Source organism: Scyliorhinus canicula, chromosome 20 (assembly GCF_902713615.1).
Source record: "Scyliorhinus canicula chromosome 20, sScyCan1.1, whole genome shotgun sequence".
NCBI lineage: Eukaryota > Metazoa > Chordata > Chondrichthyes > Carcharhiniformes > Scyliorhinidae > Scyliorhinus > Scyliorhinus canicula.
This window is the reverse complement of record NC_052165.1, coordinates 48,401,052-48,424,149: the sequence shown is the minus strand read 5'-3', so window position 1 is coordinate 48,424,149 and position 23,098 is coordinate 48,401,052. Positions and strand designations below refer to the sequence as shown.

Here is a 23,098-nt window from a genome sequence, read left to right as displayed (position 1 = left end):
AGTTGAGGGAAGTGGTGGACTGGGAGACCATGCTGCAAATCAGTTATGTCAACAAAGTGGGATCCCCAGAATGTTAGGGCCCTAATATCCGAAGAATATTAATGAACAAAATTTCTCGATGGTCCAGTTAAATTCTCTCGAGAATGAAGATTAAGAGATGACCACTTGCTTGGATGAGTAGGGATCCCTAACATGCATAAATCCCCCTAAATCCAGGACTACAGCAACTTAATTGCAGTGTTACTGTCAGCCTAATTGTGACAATAAAAGATTATTTTTTAAAAAGTGAGTTTTGTCTTGTCCAAACCCTTGACCAGGCCATGTACTAAACCCATATTTCTTGCCTTGCAGGAACATCAACCGAAGTGCCTGGTCCATCTACCAGCAATGCCATACCGCCTAACCTTAATAGCACCTCAGAGGAGATATCAGCAGGACACGACTGAAGCGTCACAGCTATCTCACACATCATCTACCATCGCAGATACACACACACACTCACCACTTAGCATGAAAGCTTCAGGGCGGTTATCTGGCGAACACAACACAGCTTCTGATGCACATCAGGTGGAGACAGGAATGTTCCAGGGATTGACAGTTGGAGGTTTGCTGGATCCGGGGACTCAGCTGTGTCCCAGCCTCTGGACACGTTCATCCCTCAGCTGCTGGAGGTGCAAAGGTAAATCCAAGAATTCCAGGAGGGGTTGTCAGTGACATTCCTGTGACTGCAAGGCAGAATGCAGGAGTCCCAAAGCATTCTGTTGCAGGAGGTGTTGCCGGCGATACCTATTTCATAGGTATGAGGGGAGTGCTGACTAAGTTTAATTGAATGAATAGACTAACAGTCGTGGTGATAAACAGTGGAAGACATAGAACATAGAACAGTACAGCACAGAACAGGCCCTTCGGCCCTCGATGTTGTGCCGAGCAATGATCACCCTACAAGCCAACGTATCCATCCTATTCCAGTAACCCAACAACCCCCCCATTAACCTTATTTTTTTAGGACACTAAGGGCAATTTAGCATGGCCAATCCACCTAAGACATTTTTCAAAACTTAAAAAGTTCAACAAAAATACATTCCAATGAAAAATAAAAATTCAGTCAGAAAAATACATCCATGGTTCCTTCTTCCTTAACTGAGGAAGTTAAGGATAGTATTAGATTAAAAGAAGAGGCTTATAGTATTGTAAAAAATTGTAGGCAATCTGAGAGTACGGCGTGTTTTAGAAACCAGTGTTACAATCACAGTTGATGTTACTACTGGACAGGAAAGTACCAGAAAGGAACACTGGCTCAAAAGACCGTTAACTTCTACTGTTTTTAGAAAACGTGGATGAAGAGAGTCACAGGATGGCCGATTAGCTATTACCAATAGAAAAATAATAGGGCAGCATGGTGGCGCAGTGGTTAGAACTGCTGCCTCACGCCGCCAAGGTCCCAGGTTCGCTCCCGGCTCTGGGTCACTGTCCGCGTGGAGTTTGCACGTTCTCCCTGTGTTTGCATGGGTTTTGCCCCCATAACCCAAATATGTACAGGATAGGTGGATTGCCCAGGCTGAATTACCCCTTAATTGGGAAAAAATGAATTGGGTATTCTAAGTTTATAATAAATAAAAACAATAGAAAAAATTATTAAACACGAAAGGTTTGACTATAATACAATATTTCTTTGCCACCCCTATACCTTCATAAATTATTAAACACAAAAGATTTGACTATAATACAATATTTCTTCGCCACCCCTACATCTTCATAAATGTATGCAGATTTTGCGAATAAAATAGGTCACAAAATAAATATATATTTTTTTAAATTTAGAGTACCCTATTCTTTTTTTCAATTAAGGGGCAATATAGCCAATTGATCTACGTTGCACATTGTTTTGCGTTGTGGGGGTGGGACCCACACAGGCACATCACAAAATATACCTTATGTTGTAATGTCCTCAGTCAATACACAATCCCTGTAAACTAACAGGCCAACTTTGGTCAGACACACTCCGCTCGGAAACCAAGTTGTAAATGCTACCCTCTCGAACTTCAATACATTTCTCCTAAAATCCCCCCTTCCAGATGATTACACTGTGCACCAGCTGGCTTCCACATGAGTGTTTCGAAAACTCCACTCTCGAAAAGACATGCCTTAGAATCTTCTTTTAAAACATTCCAACTCTCCTTTCAGTATTCCTTATTTGTGAATTGACACGTGCACTCAAGTTTTCACACAATCTCTCAGGTGTGCAGCATAGAACACTCCTGCTTTACAGGAAGCTCAAAGGTCACCAGCCTTAGGATTGTTTCAGATATCTGGCTTTTCTCCAGCCAACATCACCAGGTCTGCACTTTTCAACTCTGTCTTTAATTTCAATGGACAGTAACTTCTTCAAATTCCAGTTCCCTTTTGATCATTTGACTTCAATTTTCGTGAAAACTCTCTTTTCATCCCCGTTTTTAGAACTAGCTGTTCTTTAGTTTCTGACACTCATTTTCTTGCCCACTACTCCAATGTTCCGCTTCTTCTCCTGGCAGAGCTGTGAGGGTTGTCTTCTCTCTCACCACCTAGCTCCAACTGCCTTGGGTCCAGTTAAAACTTAGCTCAAAAGTATTTCCTAACCTAAAGGTGGCACCTGGTTGCTAAGCAACAGCTCAGCCTGTCTTTACATTTGTTTATTTTTCACACCATAGACTCTCTTAAGCACAATGCAGGCACAGTTTGAAATTAATCTAAAACTCCCATATATGCAGATACCTTTGTTTAACATGACCGAACCAGAATTATACCATTTTGTACACAATACAATATTATTGTATTGATATACAACCAATATATTGATTTCAATATATAGATTTAATAAAATGTATCCCTTATTTTGGACACTGAACAGAACAAACATACTTAAAACTATCTCTGCATCCTAAGAGCAGCAAAAGGGCTCACCAAATAGTTGATAAAAAACAAAAATATAGAATTTAAGAGTGTAACCAGTGTAAGAGAGAAACTCACGGAAATTAAATCGCACAAATTCCCAGGACATGGTAACCCTACATCCTAGAGTTCTAAAAGAAGTAGCTACAGAGAAAGTGGGTGTGCTTGCTATGGTTTCCCAAAGTTTCTTAGATTCTGGAACAGTTCCAGCAGATTGGAATTTGGGAAATGTAACACTGCTACTGTGTTAGGTATTTCTAAATGCTCTGCTAGTACATCCTTTATGATGGACTCTAACAGAACTGAGGTAGCGGCATAGTGGTATTGTCTTTGCGACTGTAATCCCGAGACCCTGCCTTATGGTCTGGATACCCAGGTTCAAATCCTATCATGGCAGGTGGGGAAATTTGAATTCAATGAAAATATGGAAACCATTATCGATTGTGGTGAAAATCCATCTGGTTCACTAATGTTCTGTTGGGAAGGAAATCGGATGTCCTTACCTGGTTTGACCTACATGTCCAGGTCCACAGCAATGTGGTTGACTCTTAAATGTCCAAGGGGAAATAAATGCTGGCCCATTGACTCCCAAAAATAAATTTCTTCTCCATTCGTCATCCCCACCCTCCCCTCAGACACCCCCAGCCAAAATGTTTCTTTGTGAAAGTGTAATTCTGCCTGAGTACTGCAGCACAGTATGTCCTTGTGGACAGTGGTGGAAGCACCAGGGGCAGAAGAACCTTGTGTTCCTCAGCTCCAGCCACAGTACCGGTCAGTGTCTGAAAATGGATGTCTGTAGCATAGTGGTGTCCTTGTGAACATCATTAGCAAAGAACAGGAGCAGACCACTCCCTAAAGCCCCGGCAATGTTCATTGCAGCAAGAGTGAAGCAGCGCTATGAAAGTTGGGCTTCACCCTGAAGTCACAAATGACTTGTACACAGCATTTATTTTCAAACAGGTTTCAGGCCAACTTAATTTCCCGCTGGTGTGAAGCAAGATTGGAAGGCATGAGGAGATCGCGACGAGTTGCTGATTTATTGAGCATTCATAAGATTTAAATGATTCACCCCATTAGGCAGCGGGGTGACCAACTCACCATTAACCCAACATCGGTGGAATTGTAAACTGTTTTTATGCTAGCAGGTTTCTGACATTTTGCTTGCTGCTAGATTCTCCGTTCCTACCCACCACCAAACCCACCATGGGCAGGATAGGAAAACTCCACTCCAAGTGATTCTTTTTTGGATTGAGAGTGTTTTGGGCCCAGGTCCATTTATCAACATTTTCAGGTTTAAAGCATATGATTGCAAAGTCCTTACATACACTGTGTGGACATAACGTAATGTAATGTGTAACAATGGCTCCATCCTGTACATGTGTGGCTCCCATGATTGGCGGAATAGCTGATTGGCGATTTGTAAAGAGGGCAAGAGCCAGATTGGACCATGTGGCAGGGTTATTTAAGTTAAAGTCATTCTTTGCAGTGTAACTGAATTGATAGTTTGAAATCAGTAGAGTCTTGTAAATATGTTAAATTGCACTGAATAAAAATGATATTGAAGCAAACAATATTGGAGTGATTCAAATCAATAATTCAATGGATTGTGAATCAAAAAATCTGATTTAAACAAAGCAGTAAATGCAGGTGAAAGTTTACCTCACAGAAGTTTTCAATAACTGGAGTTCATTTGAATTTTCCACTTGACGCATTCCATCCCTAATGAATGGTGCATAGAAACTGTGGCATGTGCAAGTATTTATGCTCCGCACAAGCTTAAATCCTTCTTCACCCAACTCCATCAGCACATCCTTCTATTCCTTCCTGCTTGTCCAACTTCCCCTTAAATGTACTGATCCTGCTGACCTCAATCCCTGTGGGAGCGAGTTTCACATTCTCACCACTACAGAAATGAATCCCAGTACTTTCTTTGCTGTCTTTAAAGAAAAAGGATTTCATTTATATAGCGTTTTTCATAGTTACCAGACATCTAGAGCTTTGCCGTCCATGAAGTGTAGTCACTTCCTGGTAGTGTAGGAATACCAGGAAGACCAAAACTACATTGGAGATTTTAACCCTCTCCCCATTCTCTCTGTCAATCATTTCTTTTTAAAAACAAAACAAATTTAGAGTACCCAATTATTTTGTTTCCAGTTAATGGGCAATTTAGCGTGGCCAATCCGCCTACCCTGCACACCTTTGGGTTTTGGGGGCGAAACCCACGCAAACACGGGGAGAATATGCAAACTCCACACGGACAGTGACCCAGAGCCGGGATCGAACCTGGGACCTCGGCTCAGTGAGGCAGCAATGCTAAACACTGCGCCATCGAGCTGCCCCCCCCCCCGCCCCCGTTAATCATTTCTACTCATTTTATTCTGCGTCAGCTTGACTTTTTAAAGTTATCAGTTAATGTTGATACTTCCACATTAGTGGTGCGAATAGAAGGCAATGTTTTCATTCAGCTCCATAGGGAATAAAGCAATGCTTGCTTAATTATTTCTCAGTTTTGTAGAAATCTATCAATACAGCATGAACAATCTTATAGTCCGAATAGCCCCACGTAACGAGAAAGATCTTATTGTAAGAAAAATAGCAATTCGGAGACAGTGCTAAAATTAAACAATGTTAAACTTTGTACGGGGGCGGCATGTGGCACAGTGGTTAGCACTGGGACTGCAGCGCTGAGGACCAGGTTCGAATCCCGGCCCTGGGTCACTGTCCATGTGGCATTTGCACATTCTCCCCATGTCTGCATGGGTTTCGCCCCCACAATCAAAGATGTGCAGGTTAGGTGGATTGGCCACATTAAATTATCCCTTAATTGGAAAAAAATAAAATAAATGGGTACTCTAAATTTAAAATAAAACTTTGTACGGTGTCATATTTATGGATTATTTAGATGCCTTAATGAATAGATCTTGTGAATTGCATATTTAAAATGAACCCTTTATTGGTAGTCTTTAACCATTTACAAATCAAAGTTATGGTTATGCATGGTGCTGCCCCATGCAGGTAGGCTGCTTACTTACAGAAGTTCACTCTAGATTGTTCGCTCAGAGTCGCTTACCATGTGACTCTATACATCATGCCATGGACAGTGAGATTCTCCTGTCCCATGCTAACCCTTGCTCTGCCAAGAATCTTTACATGATAGTCGCATGCAGGCTACATCATAACACACAGTATGCCACATAATCAGACTGATCAATGCCAGGTGCTGTATGTGTTAATACATGTTTAGTTAATGTGAAGTCAGTACAGACAGATGGTCCCTAGATGGCAACACTAACAGGAGCTACATAAGGAGTTTCCCACTCTTTCTTTAGTTAGTGGTGTGTAGGACAGCTGTGGTGAAGACGTGACCAGATCAGAGTGTAGCATATTATCATAATTGTTAGTTTAATCTAATGTTGCTTATTTGTTTTACTAGTCAAAGTATTAAACTGAAAGAACTCACAAGTACATTATTTTATTACTCAATAAATAATTTGTCATCATCCGGAAGACTTCGACTATTATCATCAGAACTCAATACAACTCGGCAAGACAAATGAGTAATATTTATATTACAATTCAGTAATGTAACAGGTGCCTTAACTTACACCGATGCATACACATTAGTAGTTCCTCAGCTTCAGTTTTGAGAAGTGCTTTTGCAGTGCCAGTTTGAGGCAGTTTCTGTTAACAACCAAAGCCCTGTAATTCAGTACATACAGGTCAATGCTGCATCAGGTCCCTATGAAGGACCCTGTACTAGTTGTTGCAGACACCTTTGCTGCTTCAAAGACTAACTCCTACACTGATAAGCCTCACACACATGCAGTCACAGGCATTATCCCTTGCCAAGGAGGGAAGCTTTAAATAACAAATCAATCATAAATCTAAAATAATTTCCCACTGCTCCAAGTAAAATAGGATTCTTTTAATTCCATAATTGGACATGCTCAGCTTATTAACAAATAGAACACAATGACAGGAAAAAGATTTTGATTGATGTCCTAGCAATGATTCTGAATCTGGGATGTGCAGATGGCTGATGTTCCAGAGAAATGCTCTAATGGGCTTACGAGTGGATCCTCTGGGTAATGTGTCAGTTAAGTGAGCTGTGGCCAGGGACATGTTCTACTCTCCCACCCCACCCCCGCCCCTGTCCTCTTTAACCTTCTACTCTCCAGTTACTCTCCTGATGCTCTCTTTGTGCTCTTGCCAAGAGTACACAGACTCTGCAGTGAGAAGAAAACACTGCTATCTCACAGTGTGTCCTCAAAGGCAATTTACAATACTCTACATGACTTCCGGTGGCGGCTATGAGGGAGTAAGTCGCACATTTGGTGGCTCCCGCTTGGGTCGGACTTTTGGACCTTTTCCCCCAATTTTTTTACCGGACTTGATTTGGAAAATCGATGATAGAAGCAATTGTGTACTGGATTCCCACATCAATACATGGAGAGGCGGACTAGAAAGTGCTCGGACAGGCAGAAACAGACGGAAAGAGAAGGCTTGGGCTAAAGCTGCAACGGGAGAAAGCATGGCGGATGACCGGAGCTCCGGCTTGTTGACCCAGCCGCCAACGGAGCAGCTGATGCAAGTTATCCAGGAGGGCTTCGCCAAGCAGAAGTAGGACTGCTTGGACCCGATCAAAGAGTCAATTGTGCGGCTGGAGCTTATATTGGATGCCTAAGATCGGGCGATCCAGAAAATGGAGAAGGCGCTGGCTGAGCAGGAGGAACATCAAACTGCGGTGGAGTTGGAGGTGGGGATGCTGAGAGACCAGCAGAAAAGGCTCCTGGAAAAGTTGGAGGACCTAGAGAATAGGTCCTGTCGGCAGAACTTGAGAATCGTTGGGCTCCCGGAGGGGTCTGAAGGAGCGGACGCCGGGGCATACCTAGTAGCCATGTCCGAGAAGCTGCTGGGGAGGGGACATTCTCCCGCCGCTAGGAGGTGGACAGGGCTCACAGAGCACTCGCGAGGAAGCCGCGAATGGGAGACACCCCCCCCCCCCCCCCCCCCCCCCGGAGGGCAATGGTGGTGGGATTCCACAGGAATTTGGATAAGTAGCATATTTTACAGTGGGCCATGCAGATACAGAGCTGTAAATGGGAGTACAGTATCTACCAGGACCTGAGTGCGGAGGTGGCCAGGAGAAGAGCGGGGTTCAACCAGATAAGGTCGACACTTTTTAAGAAAAAGGTGAAGTTTGGACTGCTGTATCCGGCCCATCTGTGGGTCACGTACGAGGAGTAACATTTCTATTTCGAGTTGCCTGTGGAAGCGCTGGACTTCACGAAAAGGAAAGGGCTGGGGCGGACTAAGAACTTTGAACTTTGCTGCAACGTTCATGTTTTAAAAGTTCTAATTTTTTGTTCAGTGGACGTTATTTGTAATGCCTTCTGTATTAATTTGGGGCCAGTTGCAGAGCTGAGTGAGTTAAAGTTTACATTTGCACTGTTGGGGGATGGAGGTGTGTTTGTTAGATTCTGGATCTTTTCTTTGTTTAGCGTTTTTTTTTTGTCGGGCAATTGTGTTGGGATTGTCTTTCATTTGAATATGTGCGTATGAGCGGGGGTGGGGGGGAATAGGTGGGAGAATGTCTGGCGCCAGGGGTGGGGGCCACCATGCTAGCTGGGCGGGCTAGCTCACGGAAGTGCAGTGGGGGGTGAGCAGATGTTAGGCTTATCGAAGGGGTTGATTTACTTTGTGCTGTTACTAAGGGGGGGGGGGGGGATGAGGGGGAGAAATGTTCCGCTGATGAGGGAGGGACTTTTGCTGAGGGACAGAGAGGAGGTCGTGGGCAGAGGCTTCCTGGGGGCAGGCCGGTAGAGGCGTAGAGTGTGGGCTGGAGACTGGCCCTAGAAAGGGGATGGCTGATCGGCGAAGGGGGCGCGATGAGCCCCCCAACTAGGCTGATCACCTGGAATGTACGAGGGCTAAATGGGCCGGTCAAAAGGGCACGCTGGTTTGAGAGGACTGAAGGCGGATGTGTTAATGCTACAGGAGATGCACCTTAGATTAGATTAAGGAAGCGATGGGTCGGACAGGTTTTTCACTGGGGACTGGACTCGAAGACCAGAAGGGTCGTGATCCTGATCAACAAGCGAGTGGTGTTTGCGGCAGGAAGAATAGTTTCGGATGTGGGAGGCTGGTACATTATGGCCAGTGGGAAATTGGAGGGGGTGCAGGTGGTACTAGTAAATGTATATGCACCAAATTGGGACGATGTGGAGTTTATAAAGAGGATGCTGGGGAAGATACCAGACCTGGATTCGCCTACGTTGGTCATGGGAGGGGTCTTCAACACAGTTACCAACCCCGGCTTGGACGGGTCAAGCTCAAAAACGGGCAGGGTGCCAGCAATGGCAAAGGAACTAAAAGGGTTCATGGAGCAGATGGGGGGAGGGGGTGGACCCATGGAGATTTGGGCAGCCGAGGGTGAAGGGGTTCTTCGACTCTCACGTGCATAAAGTGTGCTGCCGGATTGATTTTTTCATTTTGAGCAGGGCTCTACTGACAGGGATGGTGGACATGGGGTACACGGCGATCGCAATATCAGACTATGCCCCGCACTGGGCTGACCTACAGGTTAGTAAAGACAGTGGGCAGCCTGGTGGCGCAGAAGGATAGCCGTGCTGCCACACGGCGCCGAGGTCCCAGGTTCGATCCCAGCTCTGGGTCACCGTCCGTGTGGAGTTTGCATATTCCGTGTTTGCGTGGGTTTCACCCCCACAAGCCAAAGATGTGCAGGGTAGGTGGATTGGCCACACTGAATTGCCCCTTAATTGGAAAAAAATGAATTGGGTACTCAAAAATTATTTTTAAAAAGTTTAGTAAAGACGGTAATCAGCACCCGCACTGGAGGTTAGACGCGAGGCTTTTAGCGGACAAAGAGGTGTGTGGGCGGCTGAGGAAATGTATTTAGAACTACCTGGAAGTCAACGACATGGGGGAAGTTTCAGCAGCGGTGGTCTGGAAGTCATTGAAGACAGTGGTTAGAGGGGAGCTGATGCCCACAGGCAGACAGGGCAGAGACAGATCGACTGATAAAGGAGATACTGCAGGTTGACAGGAGGTATGTGGAGACCCCAGAGGCAGGGCTTTTAAGAGAATGGCGGAGGCTACAGGCAGAGTTCGGCTTGTTAACCACAGGGAGGGCGGTAGAGCAGCTGAGAAAGGCGAAGGGGGCGATCTATGAGCATGGAGAGAAGGCCAGCAGAATGCTTGCACAGCAGCTTAGAAAGAGGGAGGCAGCCAGGGAGATAGGGAAAGTAAAGGATGGGGACGGGAGCCTGGTTGGGGACTCAGCAGGGCTGAATAAGTCGTTTAAGGAGTTTTATAGTCGGCTGTATGGGTCGGAACCCCCAACTGGGCCAGAGGGGATGAGGCAGTTCCTCGGGGGGGGGGGGGGGGGGGGGGGGGGGCTGAATTTCCCTAAGGTGGACGGAGAGTTGGTAGAAGAGCTGGGGGCCCCGATCAGGATGGAAGGGATAGTGGAGGGTCTTGAAGACTATGCAGCCGGGTAAAGCCCCAGGGCCGGACTGGTACCCAGTGGAGTTCTATAAAAGGTTATCTGGGATATTGGGGCCTCTGTTGATGAGGACATTCAAAGAGGCAAGGGAGCATGGGGTGCTTCCCCCGACGATGTCACAGGCTACGATTTCACTGATCCTGAAGCGGGACAAGGACCCGGAGCTGTGTGGGTCCTACAGGCTGATATCGCTATTGAATGTCGACGTCAAACTGCTGGCCAAAAGCTTGTCCTCTAGGATTGAGGACTGTGTGTCAGACTTTATTGCAGAGGACCAGACAGGGTTTGTTAAGGGAAGGCAGTTGGTGGCCAATGTAAGAAGGCTGTTAAATGTGATCATGATGCCCCCAGAAGGTAGGGAGGTGGAAGTAGTGGTCGCAATGGATGCAGAGAAGGCTTTAGATGGAGTAGAATGGGAGCATCTGTGGGAGGTACTGGGACGGTTCCGGAATTGGGCAGGGCTTTATTGTCTGGGTCAGGTTGCTGCATCAGACTCCTATGGTGAGGGTAGAGACGAATAGGACAACATCAGACGATTTTAGGCTGCACGGGGGACGAGACAGGGATGTCTCCTCTCCCCACTGCTGTTCGCGTTAGCCATCGAGCCGCTGGCAATTGCACTGAGGGCTTCAAGGGGTTGGTGCAAAGGGGCACAAGAGTCTAGCTCTATGCAGATGACCCAGCAGAGGGAATGGAAGAAATCATGAGGATTTTGGGGGAATTTGGCTGGTTTTCAGGGTATAAACTAAATATGGGGAAAAGTGAGATGTTGCGGTCCAGGCAAGGGGACAGGAGAGGCGACTGGGGGAACTTCCATTTAGAGTAGTGGGGGAAGCATTCGGTACCTAAGCATCCAAGTGGTGTGGGAATGGGACAACTAAATCTGGCCCGACTAGTAGACCAAATGAAAGACCGTTTTCGGAGGTGGGACGCGCTCCCATCGTCATTAGCTGGAGGGTCCAGACGGTGAAGATGATGGTCCTCCCCAGATTCCTGTTTGTGTTTCAGTGTCTCCCCATCTTTATTCCGCGGTCCTTTTTTAAACGGGTCAACAAAGTGATGACTGGCTTTGTATGGGCGGGCAAGACCCTGCGAGTAAAAAAGGGGGATGCTTGAATGGAACTGGGGGGGGGGGGGGGGGGGGGGCGGGCTGGCGCTGCCAAACTTCAGTAATTACTACTGGGCGGCAAACATAGCCATGATCAGGAAGTGGGTGGTGGGGGGTTGGCACAGGAGCGTATGGAGGCGGCTTCATGCAAGGGCACTGATAACGGCGCCTCTGCCATTCCTGCCGGCACGGTACTCCACCAGCCCCGTGGTAGTGGCAGCCGAGAGAGCCTGGGGCTGTGGAGGAGACATGTGGGAGCGGAGGGAGCATCGATCTGGTCTCCAATCTATAATAATCACTGGTTTGCCCCAGGAAGATGTTTTGGAGATGGCAGAGAGCAGGGATTGAGAGGATGGGAGATGTGTTTATAGAGGGACGCTTTCCTAGCCTGAGGGAGCTGGAGGAGAAATTTTGATTGGGGAGGGGAAACAAGTTTAGGTTCCTGTAGGTGCGGGACTTCCTCCGAAACCTTCCTACGAAGGTTTCAACCTTCCCGCTCCTACCACCAAGGGGGATACAGGACAGGGTAGTTTCCAGAGTGCGGGTGGGAGAAGGGAAGGTCTCCGACATCTACAGGGAACTCATGGGGTCAGAGGGGACGCAAGCGGAGGAGCTGAACCGCAAGTGGGAAGAGGAGTTGGGTAGAGAGATAGAGGATGGTCTATGGGCTGATGCGCTGAGTAGAGTCAACACGTCCACATCACGTGCCAGGCTCAGCCTGATACAGTTTCAGGTTGTTCACCGGGCTCACATGACAGTGGCCCGGATGAGCATGTTCTTTGGTGTAGAAGATTGGTGTGCAAGGTGTGCGGGAGGGCCAGCGAACCATGTCCACATGTTCTGGACATGCCCAAAGGGGATTCTGGCAGGAGTTTGCAGATGTCATGTCCATGGTGCTGAAAATAAAGGTGGCACCGAGTCCAGAGGTGGCAATTTTTGGGGTGTCGGATGATCCTGGAGGAGAAAGAGGCAGACATTCTGGCCTTTGCTTATCTGGTAGCCCGGAGACAGATATTATTAGCTAGGAGGGACTCAAAGCCCCTGAAGTCAGAGACTTGGCTATCGCACATGGCTAGCTTTCTCTGTTTGGAGAAAATCAAGTTCGCCTTGAGGGTCACTGTTAGGGTTCACCTGGAGGTGGCAACCGTTCGTCGACTTTACGGAAAATTAATCGTCAGCAGAAGGTTGGGGGGGGGGGGGGGATTGATTAGCTAAGTCTAGTGTAAGGGGGTTAATACAGGTGGGACCTGTAAAGGAGGAAGACGGCTTTTGCACCATAAATTCATGTACATTGTTCATTTTGTTGTTGTTGTAAAACCAAAAATACCTCAATAAAACATTTATTAAAAAGAAATAAAACACTCTACACGCAGAACCTTCATAGTCGGAGTATTATATAGTGTTAGAATTTAGATGGTGGGGATGATGTGTCTGTGTTTGCTAATCCATTTGAAACACAGAGGCTGACCAAGGGGGGAGCAAAGACAGAAAAATTCTCCTCATCTGTTTGTGTTCTTAGCAGGTTTTATAGCACTGTAATTCAGTGAGTTCCTTCCACTTCATTTGATACATCTCATTGTGTTGCAGCAGGGTGAATGATTTGGCTCCATCTCCAGTTACTGTCCCATCAATCTTATGAATCAGTCTATTAGGAAGAAGTGATACTCTATCAATTACAGCAGCATAAAAGCACAATTGTGAATGAGTATTAATTACAATGAAAACCAATAGAAGGCGAGCATCCTAGTTGTCTTAATTCGATTACAATCTGTGAATGGTTGACTCTTAACTGCCCTCGGAAACAACCTAGCAAGCTGCTCAGTTCAAGGGAAATGCTGGCCTCAGCAGCGATGCCCACATTGCATAAAAAAGTTACTCTCTAATCCATTTAATCCGAATGGCCAGAAACTAGAGATTCACGGCAGATTGTGCTGAGCAGTTGCTGGATCCTCAACTAAACCTGTGCAAGTGTGTACCATCTACAAGATGCACTGCACAATTCACCAAGGCTCCTTCGACAGCACTTTCTGAACCCCCGACCTCTACCACCTAGAAGAACAAGGGCTGATGTGTGGTAACACCACCACCATGGAAGTTCCCCTTCCAGCCACTCACCATCCTGACTTGGAAATATATCGCCGCTCCTTCACTGTCTCTGGATCAACATCCTGGAATCCTTCCCTAATAACATAGTGGGTGTATCTACACCACATGGACTTCAACAGTTCAAGAAAGCAGCTCACCGCCACCTTCTGAAGGCCAATTGGGAATGGGTAGCAAATGCGGACCTAGCCAGCAAAACCAATGTCCAAAGAATGCATTAAAAAGACAAAGTTTTTGAAAGGACTTTACAACAGAAATATGATTTTTATAGCTCCAGGAGAAACTACCTAATCCAGGAATTTACCAGAAGATTAACCTATTGCTGAAATTAGGCTCGAGTTCGATTTGTAACATTCTGACTGCATTAATGCTGCAACTATAGTCAGTGTTGGTTTCATCTGCCAGTATTGTACAGTGTACAAACCCCCCCTCAACAAATGTAGCCTAGCCAGTGACGCCCTCACCTCATTAAATAATAAAGAATTGTGATTAAGCAGAAAAGCTTACTTACAATTTTAATAAATAATGCATTACCTGCATTTGGCTCTCCTAAATTTGTTTTTTCCCTTTTTGCTTGATTTTGAAAGATCAAGATGGATCCGCACCGCTTCCTCCCACCCCACCACAAGCCATGATAAACTTTAACAATCTTAAATTTCGAGATTATATCTAACAGGATCAATCCTGTAGCACTTCAATTTGATTGAGGCAAAATGCCAAATTTCAAGGTCTTTCTGTCTGCAGAATCATCTTATACATTTTGTGGCCAAAATGGTGATCATAAATCTTCATTATATTAGTGATCATAAATATTGTGATGCAAATGGTTATTAAAGGAGTGAGACCCTAAGTACTAGATACACATTTATTCTACAGCAACTTTATTACATTAGCAATCCATGCTTAACCAAACATAAACCTCAAGTGGAATAAATGAAAGTGACTGTGCTGCTATGTCCATTTGCTTAGATATTTTATTGGTTAACTGAACCTTGTGAAAATACAGAATTTATGGAAACAAAGAACTTTGATAAATTTTAGTTAACAAAAGGCTGTTTTATGAATAAATACATAGGTATTTTGATAAAACATTCACATGATCCCACCAATGGTTTTCTTCAATCACACATGTCCAACCTCTTAATACATAAAAAAGTACAACACTGGCCCTTTTAAGCATAATCAGTTTTTTTCTAACAGTCACCATAGGTTAATGCAACAATAACATTGAGAAAGACGCTGGTTTAAACATGTGCCAGATTTGCAGAAATAACCGTTGTATAGTACACCCAGAATCAAAACTGCAATGCAATCCTGTTATATGCAATAGGTTGGGACGGACAAAAGAAAAGTTACATACAACCAGATTTGCACACAACAGGAATAACTGATGCGGAATAAACTCAACTCGTTAAAGGTATGTTGAGATAAATCTTACTATAAATGATCAGAATAAAATCTGACTTTACAAGCTACCATACAGGTATTAATGGCAGTGTTAGGTCATGACAACTTGAGACATGAAAACAAACTTAAAGACAAAATTCCACATTTGGAATGTTATAAGGCTTTTTTCCCCCCTATGGCACAGCCCCAACATATTTGTTATTAGCATATACTGAATACAATGTGAAGTCATCCAGAAGGCACTGCTTTACATTCTTCCAACATCCTGCCTTACAGAAAACATTTTGACCGTTTAAATACAAATATACTTTGGATCCTGCTACAAGTACTTAAATCCAAACTAAACATGTATGCTAAGCTCACTTGTCTCTCTTAAGGGACTGTAACATTCATAAACAAAGCATTAGTTAACAGGGAATACTGGAAACAGCATTCAGAAATTCTTGAAAATGCCCTTCTGTATATCAGACAAGTATTTCTGCTCTTTGTGGTATTCTAACATTTGCACATTATTTAATATATGGCTTCTGCTAAAATTGGCTTAACTACAGTAGTTGTAAAAATTGATCCTTGTATCTAGCCAGTTATGTATGGAGCGTTTGCGAGCGTGGAGTGTTTTTTTTAAAGCATTGTATTTCATTGTAAGATAATTAAATATACATAATATAATACACACAATGAAAAGTTTTCAAAGCACTTTGTCATCAAATTAGAAGCACATTTATTTCAACATACTGTCTGGCACCCTTATAGTCAGAGATCCACATGTGATGAAGAACGACTCTTCAGAAAGTTGATCCTGGTCGCTCCACTATATGGCTTTGTTTGGTTCTGGTCATGGTTAATTAAATATGGAATTAATAATAATCTGAAGCAGGATGAGGAAGAGAATAACCACATAGTCTCTATGTTGCAAAAGGGAGTGATTTGAATGAGACTGACTTGCTGTTGTTCGACTCCGTAGAGCTGTCAAACTTCTAAAATAGAGAATGCACCATTTAGTCCAAAAATGCTAATTATACTGGCTATCACAAGTATTTCAAGCACAGTGTAAATTTTAAATACTAATTGTTAAATTATATTTGCATTTTGTTTGTATGTCCATACAGTCTCACTGAACAATGGTGTCCCGAACAAATTTTCCACCAACAGTTATTATCTTTGCATCTCTTCTAGGCTTTACATGTGCCATATCGATCAGTGGAGTTGATTATGATACTGGGGAGGAAATGAACAATTTGACATTTACCCAGAGAGGGATGATGAATGAGGAATAAGAAGTAAGAAGGAGATGGGGAGAAGGCAGAGGAAGATGAGGGTGACTCTAACTTGCATTTATATAGCACCATTAATTCAGAAAAAAATCCCCATGTCTTTTTATTCGTTCATGGAGTGTGGGTGTTTGAAGAATTGCTGTAGCGCGTCTTGTAGATGGTACACATTGCAACTATTGTACCACAAAGGCAGAAGGAGTGAATGTTTAAAGTGCTGGAAGATGCGAACCAAGTGGCCTACATTGTCCTGGAGCATGTCGAGCTTGACCGTTGTTGGAGCTGCATTCATCCAGACAAGTGGAGAGTATTGCATCACACTCCTGACTTGTGCCTTGTAGATGGTCAACAGGCTTTGGGGGCTCAGGAGGTGAGTTTCTCGTCACAGAATTCCTAGCCTATGAATTGCTCTTGTAGCCACAGCATTAACTAGTCACATATCACAGAAAAATACAGTGCAGAAGAGACCCTTTGGCCTATCAGGTCTGCACCAACACAAGTCAGTCCAGTTAGTTTTCTGGTCAATGGTAACTCCCCTAGGATGTTGATAGTGAGGGATTCAGCAATGGTAATGCCATTTGGGAGGTGACGGCATAGTGGTATTGTCACTGAACTAGTAATCCAGAGGCCCAAGGACATGCTCTGAGGACCGGTAATCAAATCACACCGCAATAGATGGTGAAATATGGATTCAATAAAAATCTGTAAAATTCTTATAAATAAAAATTTTAAATTTAATGATGACCAAGAAACCAGTTAATTGTCATAAAAACCCATCTGGGTTCACTAACGCCCTGTATATAATAGAATCAAGAATCCTACAGTGCAGGATGTAATTTGTCCCATTGAGTCTGCAACAGCGCTCAGAAAGAGCACCCTACCTGAGCCCACACCCCCGACCTACCCCTGAAACTCTATAACCCACCTAACCATTGGACTCTAAGGGGCAATTTATCATGGCCAATCCACCTAATCTGCACATCTTTGGACTGTGGGAGGAAACCGGAGCACCCGGAGGAAACCCATGCAGACACGGGGAGAACATGCAGACTCTGCACAGACAATCACCAGAGGTTGGAATTGGACCCGGGTTCCTTGCGCTGTGAGGCAGCAGATCTAACCACTGTGCCATCCTTTAGGGAAGGAAATCTGCCTTCCTTACCTGGTCTGGTCTACATGTGACCCCAAATCCACAGCAATGTTGCTGACTTTTAAATGCCCTCAGAAATGGCTTGCAAGCTACTCAACTGTAACAAAAAAACTATGAAGTCTGAAAGGAATGAAACTGGACCAACCATGTGGCATCGTCGTACCAGAAACAACAACAGCAAACTCAGTCCTGTTGACTTTGGAAAGTCCCCCTTACTAACAATTGGGGGCTACTGTCAAAATTAGGACTGCTGTCTCTCAACAGCTTGACATGGTCATGCTCACTGAATCATACCTTACAGATAATGTCCCAGAATCACCATCACTATTTCTTGGTCTGTCCTGTCCCACCAGCAGACACATGCAGCAGAGATGGTGGCACAATGGTATAGTCGGAAGGGCGTTGCACTAGGAATCCCCAACATTGACTGCGGACTCCATGAAGTGTCATGACATCAGGGAAAACAAAGGCAAGGAAACCTCCTGCTGATTGCCACACACTGCCCCCCCACCTCCCTCAGCTGATGAATCAGTACTCCTCCACATTGAACATCACTTGGAGGAAGCACGGAGGGTGAAAAGGGCGCAGAATGTGCTCTGGGTGGGGGACTTCAACGTCCATCACCAAGAATGGTCTGTCTGCATGACTATAGACTGAACTGGGCAAGTCCTAAAGGTCATAGCTGCTAGACTAGGACTGTAGCAGATGGTGAGGACACCAGCAAGAGTGAAAAGCATACTTGACCTCATCCTCACCAACCTGCCTGCCGCAGATGCATCTGCCCATGGCAGTATCAGTAGTAGTCACCACCCCATGGTATTTGTGGAGACAAAGCCCCGACTTCACATTGAGGATATCCTTGGTTGTGTTGTGTGGTAGGTACTACCACAGTGTTAAATGGGAAAAAATTTGAACGGCTCTGCAATTGAAGCCTGGGTAACCAAGAGCTGCTGTGGGCCATCAGCAGCAGCATTGTACTCAACCGCAATCTGTAACCTCATGGCCCAGCATATCCCCCTACTCTACCGTTATCAACAACAGGGGGGTCAACCCTAGTTCGGTGAACTGCACAGGAGGGCATGCCAGGAGCAATACAAGGCATACCCAAAAATGAGGTGTCAACCTGGTGAAGCTACAACACAAGACTACTTGCTTGCCAAACAGCATAAGCAGCAAGTAATAGACAGAGCCAAGTGATTCCACAAGCAACAAATCAGAGCAAAGCTCTGCGGTTCTGTCACATCCAGCCGTGAATGGTGGTGGACAATTAAGCAACTCACTGGAGGAGGAGGCTTCTCAAGTATCCCATGATGGAACAGCTCGGCACAACAGTGCAAAAGGTAAAGTGGAAGGAAATCAAAGGAGATGGCCTTTGATTTGTAAGAGCAGTTAAAGGACAAAGGGAAACATAATGGTGAAGTTAGAAATAACTGGTCATGCAGAATTGGCAGAGTAATTTATAACTTGAATTCTGCTTGATATCTTTTTCAATTTACAAGAAGACAGAAAATTAATTTGATTACTTTAGCTGATGTCATTTATATATTGTCGAAATTAAAACCATGCCATCATTTGTTCACAATGATCCTGCCACATCTCTAACGTTTATCACTTCATGTTATAGAATAACATGAGCTGAAATCTCAGTAACCTGCTGGCCAAGTAGCTTAAAAGTCCCAGGGGAGCCCAGCCAGCAAGAGGTTTAAGGCTCACCTTAAATCACTCACCATTTTAAAGAGTGAAACACAGACATTAGTGGCAAGAAGCATTAAAATGGACATACAGTGGCTTTAAAACCTAGGCCCAAAACAAGAAAAGGAGGAATACTGATTTCCTGCTATATTTTTCAGTTAGAAATAAAACTCCCAAATTGATTTTACTACAACAGAGTGAGATAAATTGGTCAATCTCTGCCACTGGGGCCCGTGGATGCCATCAATTGCACACTGTGCTTTCCTTATCAAAGATATTATTCTATGGGTCAGTGAGTGCTCTGCTGTCCTCCAGTGGTTAGCTGAGGGAAGTTCAAACTCAACCAATGCAGAGCTTCAGGTGGAATTCCAAACTTGCGCATGGAGCTAGATGGAAACTTGGGTGTGAAACAACTGTGCCAGAAAAAGCGAATAGGGGATTTATAGCTTATGTCATAATGCTATCATATTTGACAAAGTGTAAAGTGTATGCAATAAATTAAAAACACTCAAAAGTGCAGTAAAATAATGAGAGTAATAGAGTTATCACAGCACAGAAAGAAGCCATTTGGCCCATCACATCCATGTCAGCTCTCTGTGGACAATCCAGTCAGCTACATTCTTTCACTCTATCCCCATAGTTTTAAAAGTTGATTTTCCTCAAGTGTCCATCAATTTTCTTATAGAATCATCCATCATGTCCACTTTCACCACCCTCGTCGGCAGGGGGTTCCAGTCTATTACCATTTGCTGCGTAGAAAAGTTCATCCTCTGCTCTGCATCTCTTGTCCAACACCTTAAATCAGTTGCTGCCTGCAGTCAACTAGCTGATGACCTGCACGGCAGCACTCCATTATAAAAGGGTCAGCAGTCTAAAGCAAACATCTAGGATCCAGCTATTCTGTGTTGTGGAGTGAGGGAGGAAGCGAGCAAGCATTGCTCTCGTCCCCACATAAAGAACCATCACTTTGGTGAGGTCTGGAAGCCTGTTTGTGTTCATAAAATGGTTTCCCAACATCGGTTACTTAAAGGCATGCTGTACAATGTAAGATTGTGTCAATGAAATGTGTGTTTCACTGCCATATACTCTCCCGTGGGAGGTGCATAAAATTTTGAGGCTACTCTGCCTGAAAATTAATTTTCAGATTACAGCACTCGTAGGACATGACAATTTTTTGTGAATGAATATAATCGCATTCACTGCACAATACTGCTGTAATCTGAATTTTAATTTTAATTAGCTCAGATAGTCAACATTGTTCTACATTGGCCCAATAAGGCAGCCCTCGCCGTTCTTTTTAAGTCTTCACTTTTTTTCATCACCATATGTGGTCACTGTTCTACTTGTTCAGTATTAGTAGTAAAGCTTCAAAAATTGCTATTGAATCTCAATTGTTAATAGTATGATTCCCGGGGCAGCATGTGGTGCAGTGGTTAGCACTGGGTCTGCAGCACTGAAGACCAGGGTTCGAATCCCGGCCCTGGGTTACTGTCCATGTGAAGTTTGCATATTCTCCTCATGTCTGTGTGGGTTTCACCCCCACAACCCAAAGGTGTGCAGGTTAGGTGGATTGGCCATGCTAAATTGCCCCTTTATTGGGGGAAAAAAATAATTGGGTACTCTAAATTTAAAAAATAAAATGTTATGATTCCCTCTGCAACCAAATCAGCTATCCTTACAGTCTTGGTAAGAAGAGCTCAGACTTTGGAGGAAATATGTATTCGAATGACACATAGTTTTCTTTAAATATAATACTCATTTCATACCTATTGATCTCCTCCTGTGCATGCTTTATTGAATCTATGGCACTCAGAAGTTCACTAAGATCACTTGCTTTCTTCCTCAATCTTGCGCTGTGCTTTGTCTTTTGTTCTGCAAGAAAGATATGAAGTCTCATAATAGCATACTTCACAGCTAAGGGAAACAGAGGCAGCTACAGTGCTAAAACAAGTCAAAGCATCAATCTCATGGTAACCTCACATGGCAAACATCAAACATCTTTAAATTTAACAACTTGCCTTCATACAATACCCTTAACATGGCAAAACATCCCAAACTGCTTCGGAAGACTGTAAATCAGATAACTGACACCAAAAATAGTCTTAGGAATGGCTAAAAGCTGTGTCAAAGAGATACATTTTAAAGGAGGAGAGAGAGGAGTATGCAGTGGAGAGGTTAAGAGAAGGAATTCCAGAATTAAGGGCCCTGGCAGCTGAAGGCTAGGTAGCCAATGGCAAAGAAAGTGGGAGAAGTGCAAGAGGTCAGACAAAGAAGTGCATAATTCTCAGAAAGGTGCAATACTGGAGGAGTTAGCGAGATAAGGAGACATGAGGCCATGGAGGGATTGTGAAGTCAGTCATCAAAGATTATAGAGGTCAGCTGTTAAACAATCCATTCAGCAGAAGTCTTTTCATTGATCGCTCCCACAGAAAGTGCTTACTGCTTCTGGTCACCACTATGTTTTTTCATATAATTTAAAGAGCTTAAAGTTGGCATCAGTCTGCCATTTCCCTCCAAGTAGAAAAGTCTCTTGCATGAATGTCTAAAGATGTTTTGCGATTGGTATTCAAATTCCAGTCCTCTTCTTGGGAATTTTATTACTTATCACTGAACCTGATTATAATGTCTGAAAAATAAAAACAAAAACATAACCCCTCTATTTAAAAAGGGAGGCAAACTATACACCAGTCAGCCAGACGGTGTATTGGGGAAAATTCTAGAATCCAAAGATTTAACAGCAGAGCACTTGGAAAACAGTGGCAGGATGGCTGGCTCGGACAGAGTCAGCATGGATTTTTGAAACGGAAATCCTTTGCTTGACAAATCTACTGGAATTCTTTGAGGATGTAACTAGTTGAGCTGATGAGGGGGAGCCAGTGGGTGTGGTTTATTTGGGCTTTCAGACGGTTTTCTATAAATTCCCACATCAGAGATTAGTGTGTAAAATTAAAGCATATGGGATTAAGGGTAATGTATGGAGATGGATAGAAAACTGGTTGGCGGACAGGAAACAAAGAGAAGGAATTAACGGGTCTTTTTCCAAATGACAGGCAGTGACTACTACCGCAGGGATCCGGCTGCGATCCCAGCTATTCACTATATTGATGATCTAGATCAGGGAACAAAATGTAATATCTCCAAATTTACAGATGACACAAAGCTGGGTGGGAGAGTGAGCTGTGAGGAGGTTGCAGAGATGCTTCAGTGTGATGTGGACAAGTTGAGTGAGTTGGCAATTGAATGGCAGATGTCATGGATAAATGTGAGGTTATGCACTTGGCAGCAAAAATATGAATGCTGATTATCTGAATGGTCATAATTTAGGAGAGGGGAATGTGCAATGAGACTTGGGTGACCTCGTACATCAGTCGTGGAAGGTAAAGCATGTAGGTGCAGCAGGCGGTAAAGAAGGCAAATGGTATGCAGGCCTTCATAGCGAGAGGATTCAAATACAGGAACAGGGGTGTCTTGCAACAATTAAACAGGGCCTTGGCGAGGCCACACTTGGAATAGTGTGTGCAGTTTTGGTCTCCTTATCCGAGGAAGGATGCTCTTGCTATAAAGGAAGAGCAGAGTAGGTTTACCAGACTGATTCCTGAGATGGTGGGATGATGTGAGGAAAGATTGAGTTAGTTAGGATTGTATTCGCTGGAGTTTAGAAGAATGAGGAGGGATCTCATAGAGACATATAAAATTCTAACAGGGCTAGATGAAAGTAAAATGTTCCCAATGGTGGGGGTGTTGTGACCAGGGGGTCACAGTCTGAGGATATGGGGTGGACCATTTAGGATAGAGATGAGGAGACATTTCATCACCCAGGAATTCACTACCACAGAAACCAGTTGAGACAAAACATTGTATGTTTTCAAGAAGCAGTTAGATATTGCCCTTAGGTAAAGGGGATCAAAGGATAT

At 44.2% G+C, this 23,098-nt stretch overlaps 1 protein-coding gene across 5 annotated transcripts in view; it reads right to left on the bottom strand.

The window, feature by feature from the left end:
* Window positions 1–14,616: 14,616 nt before the first annotated feature.
* osbpl8 (oxysterol binding protein-like 8) overlaps window positions 14,617–23,098 on the bottom strand; it is a 350,856-nt gene continuing 342,374 nt past the window's right edge. For 3 of the 5 annotated variants that reach the window (XM_038780247.1, XM_038780248.1, XM_038780249.1), the window contains 2 exons: window positions 20,951–21,056; window positions 14,617–16,048 (listed from right to left, as the gene is read on the bottom strand). In XM_038780247.1, the coding sequence (XP_038636175.1) occupies window positions 15,913–16,048; window positions 20,951–21,056 (242 nt within the window). In that variant the 3' untranslated portion in view covers window positions 14,617–15,912. The remainder of the gene's footprint in view (window positions 16,049–20,950; window positions 21,057–23,098) is intronic. The other 2 variants (XM_038780245.1, XM_038780246.1) reach the window with 1 other exon arrangement.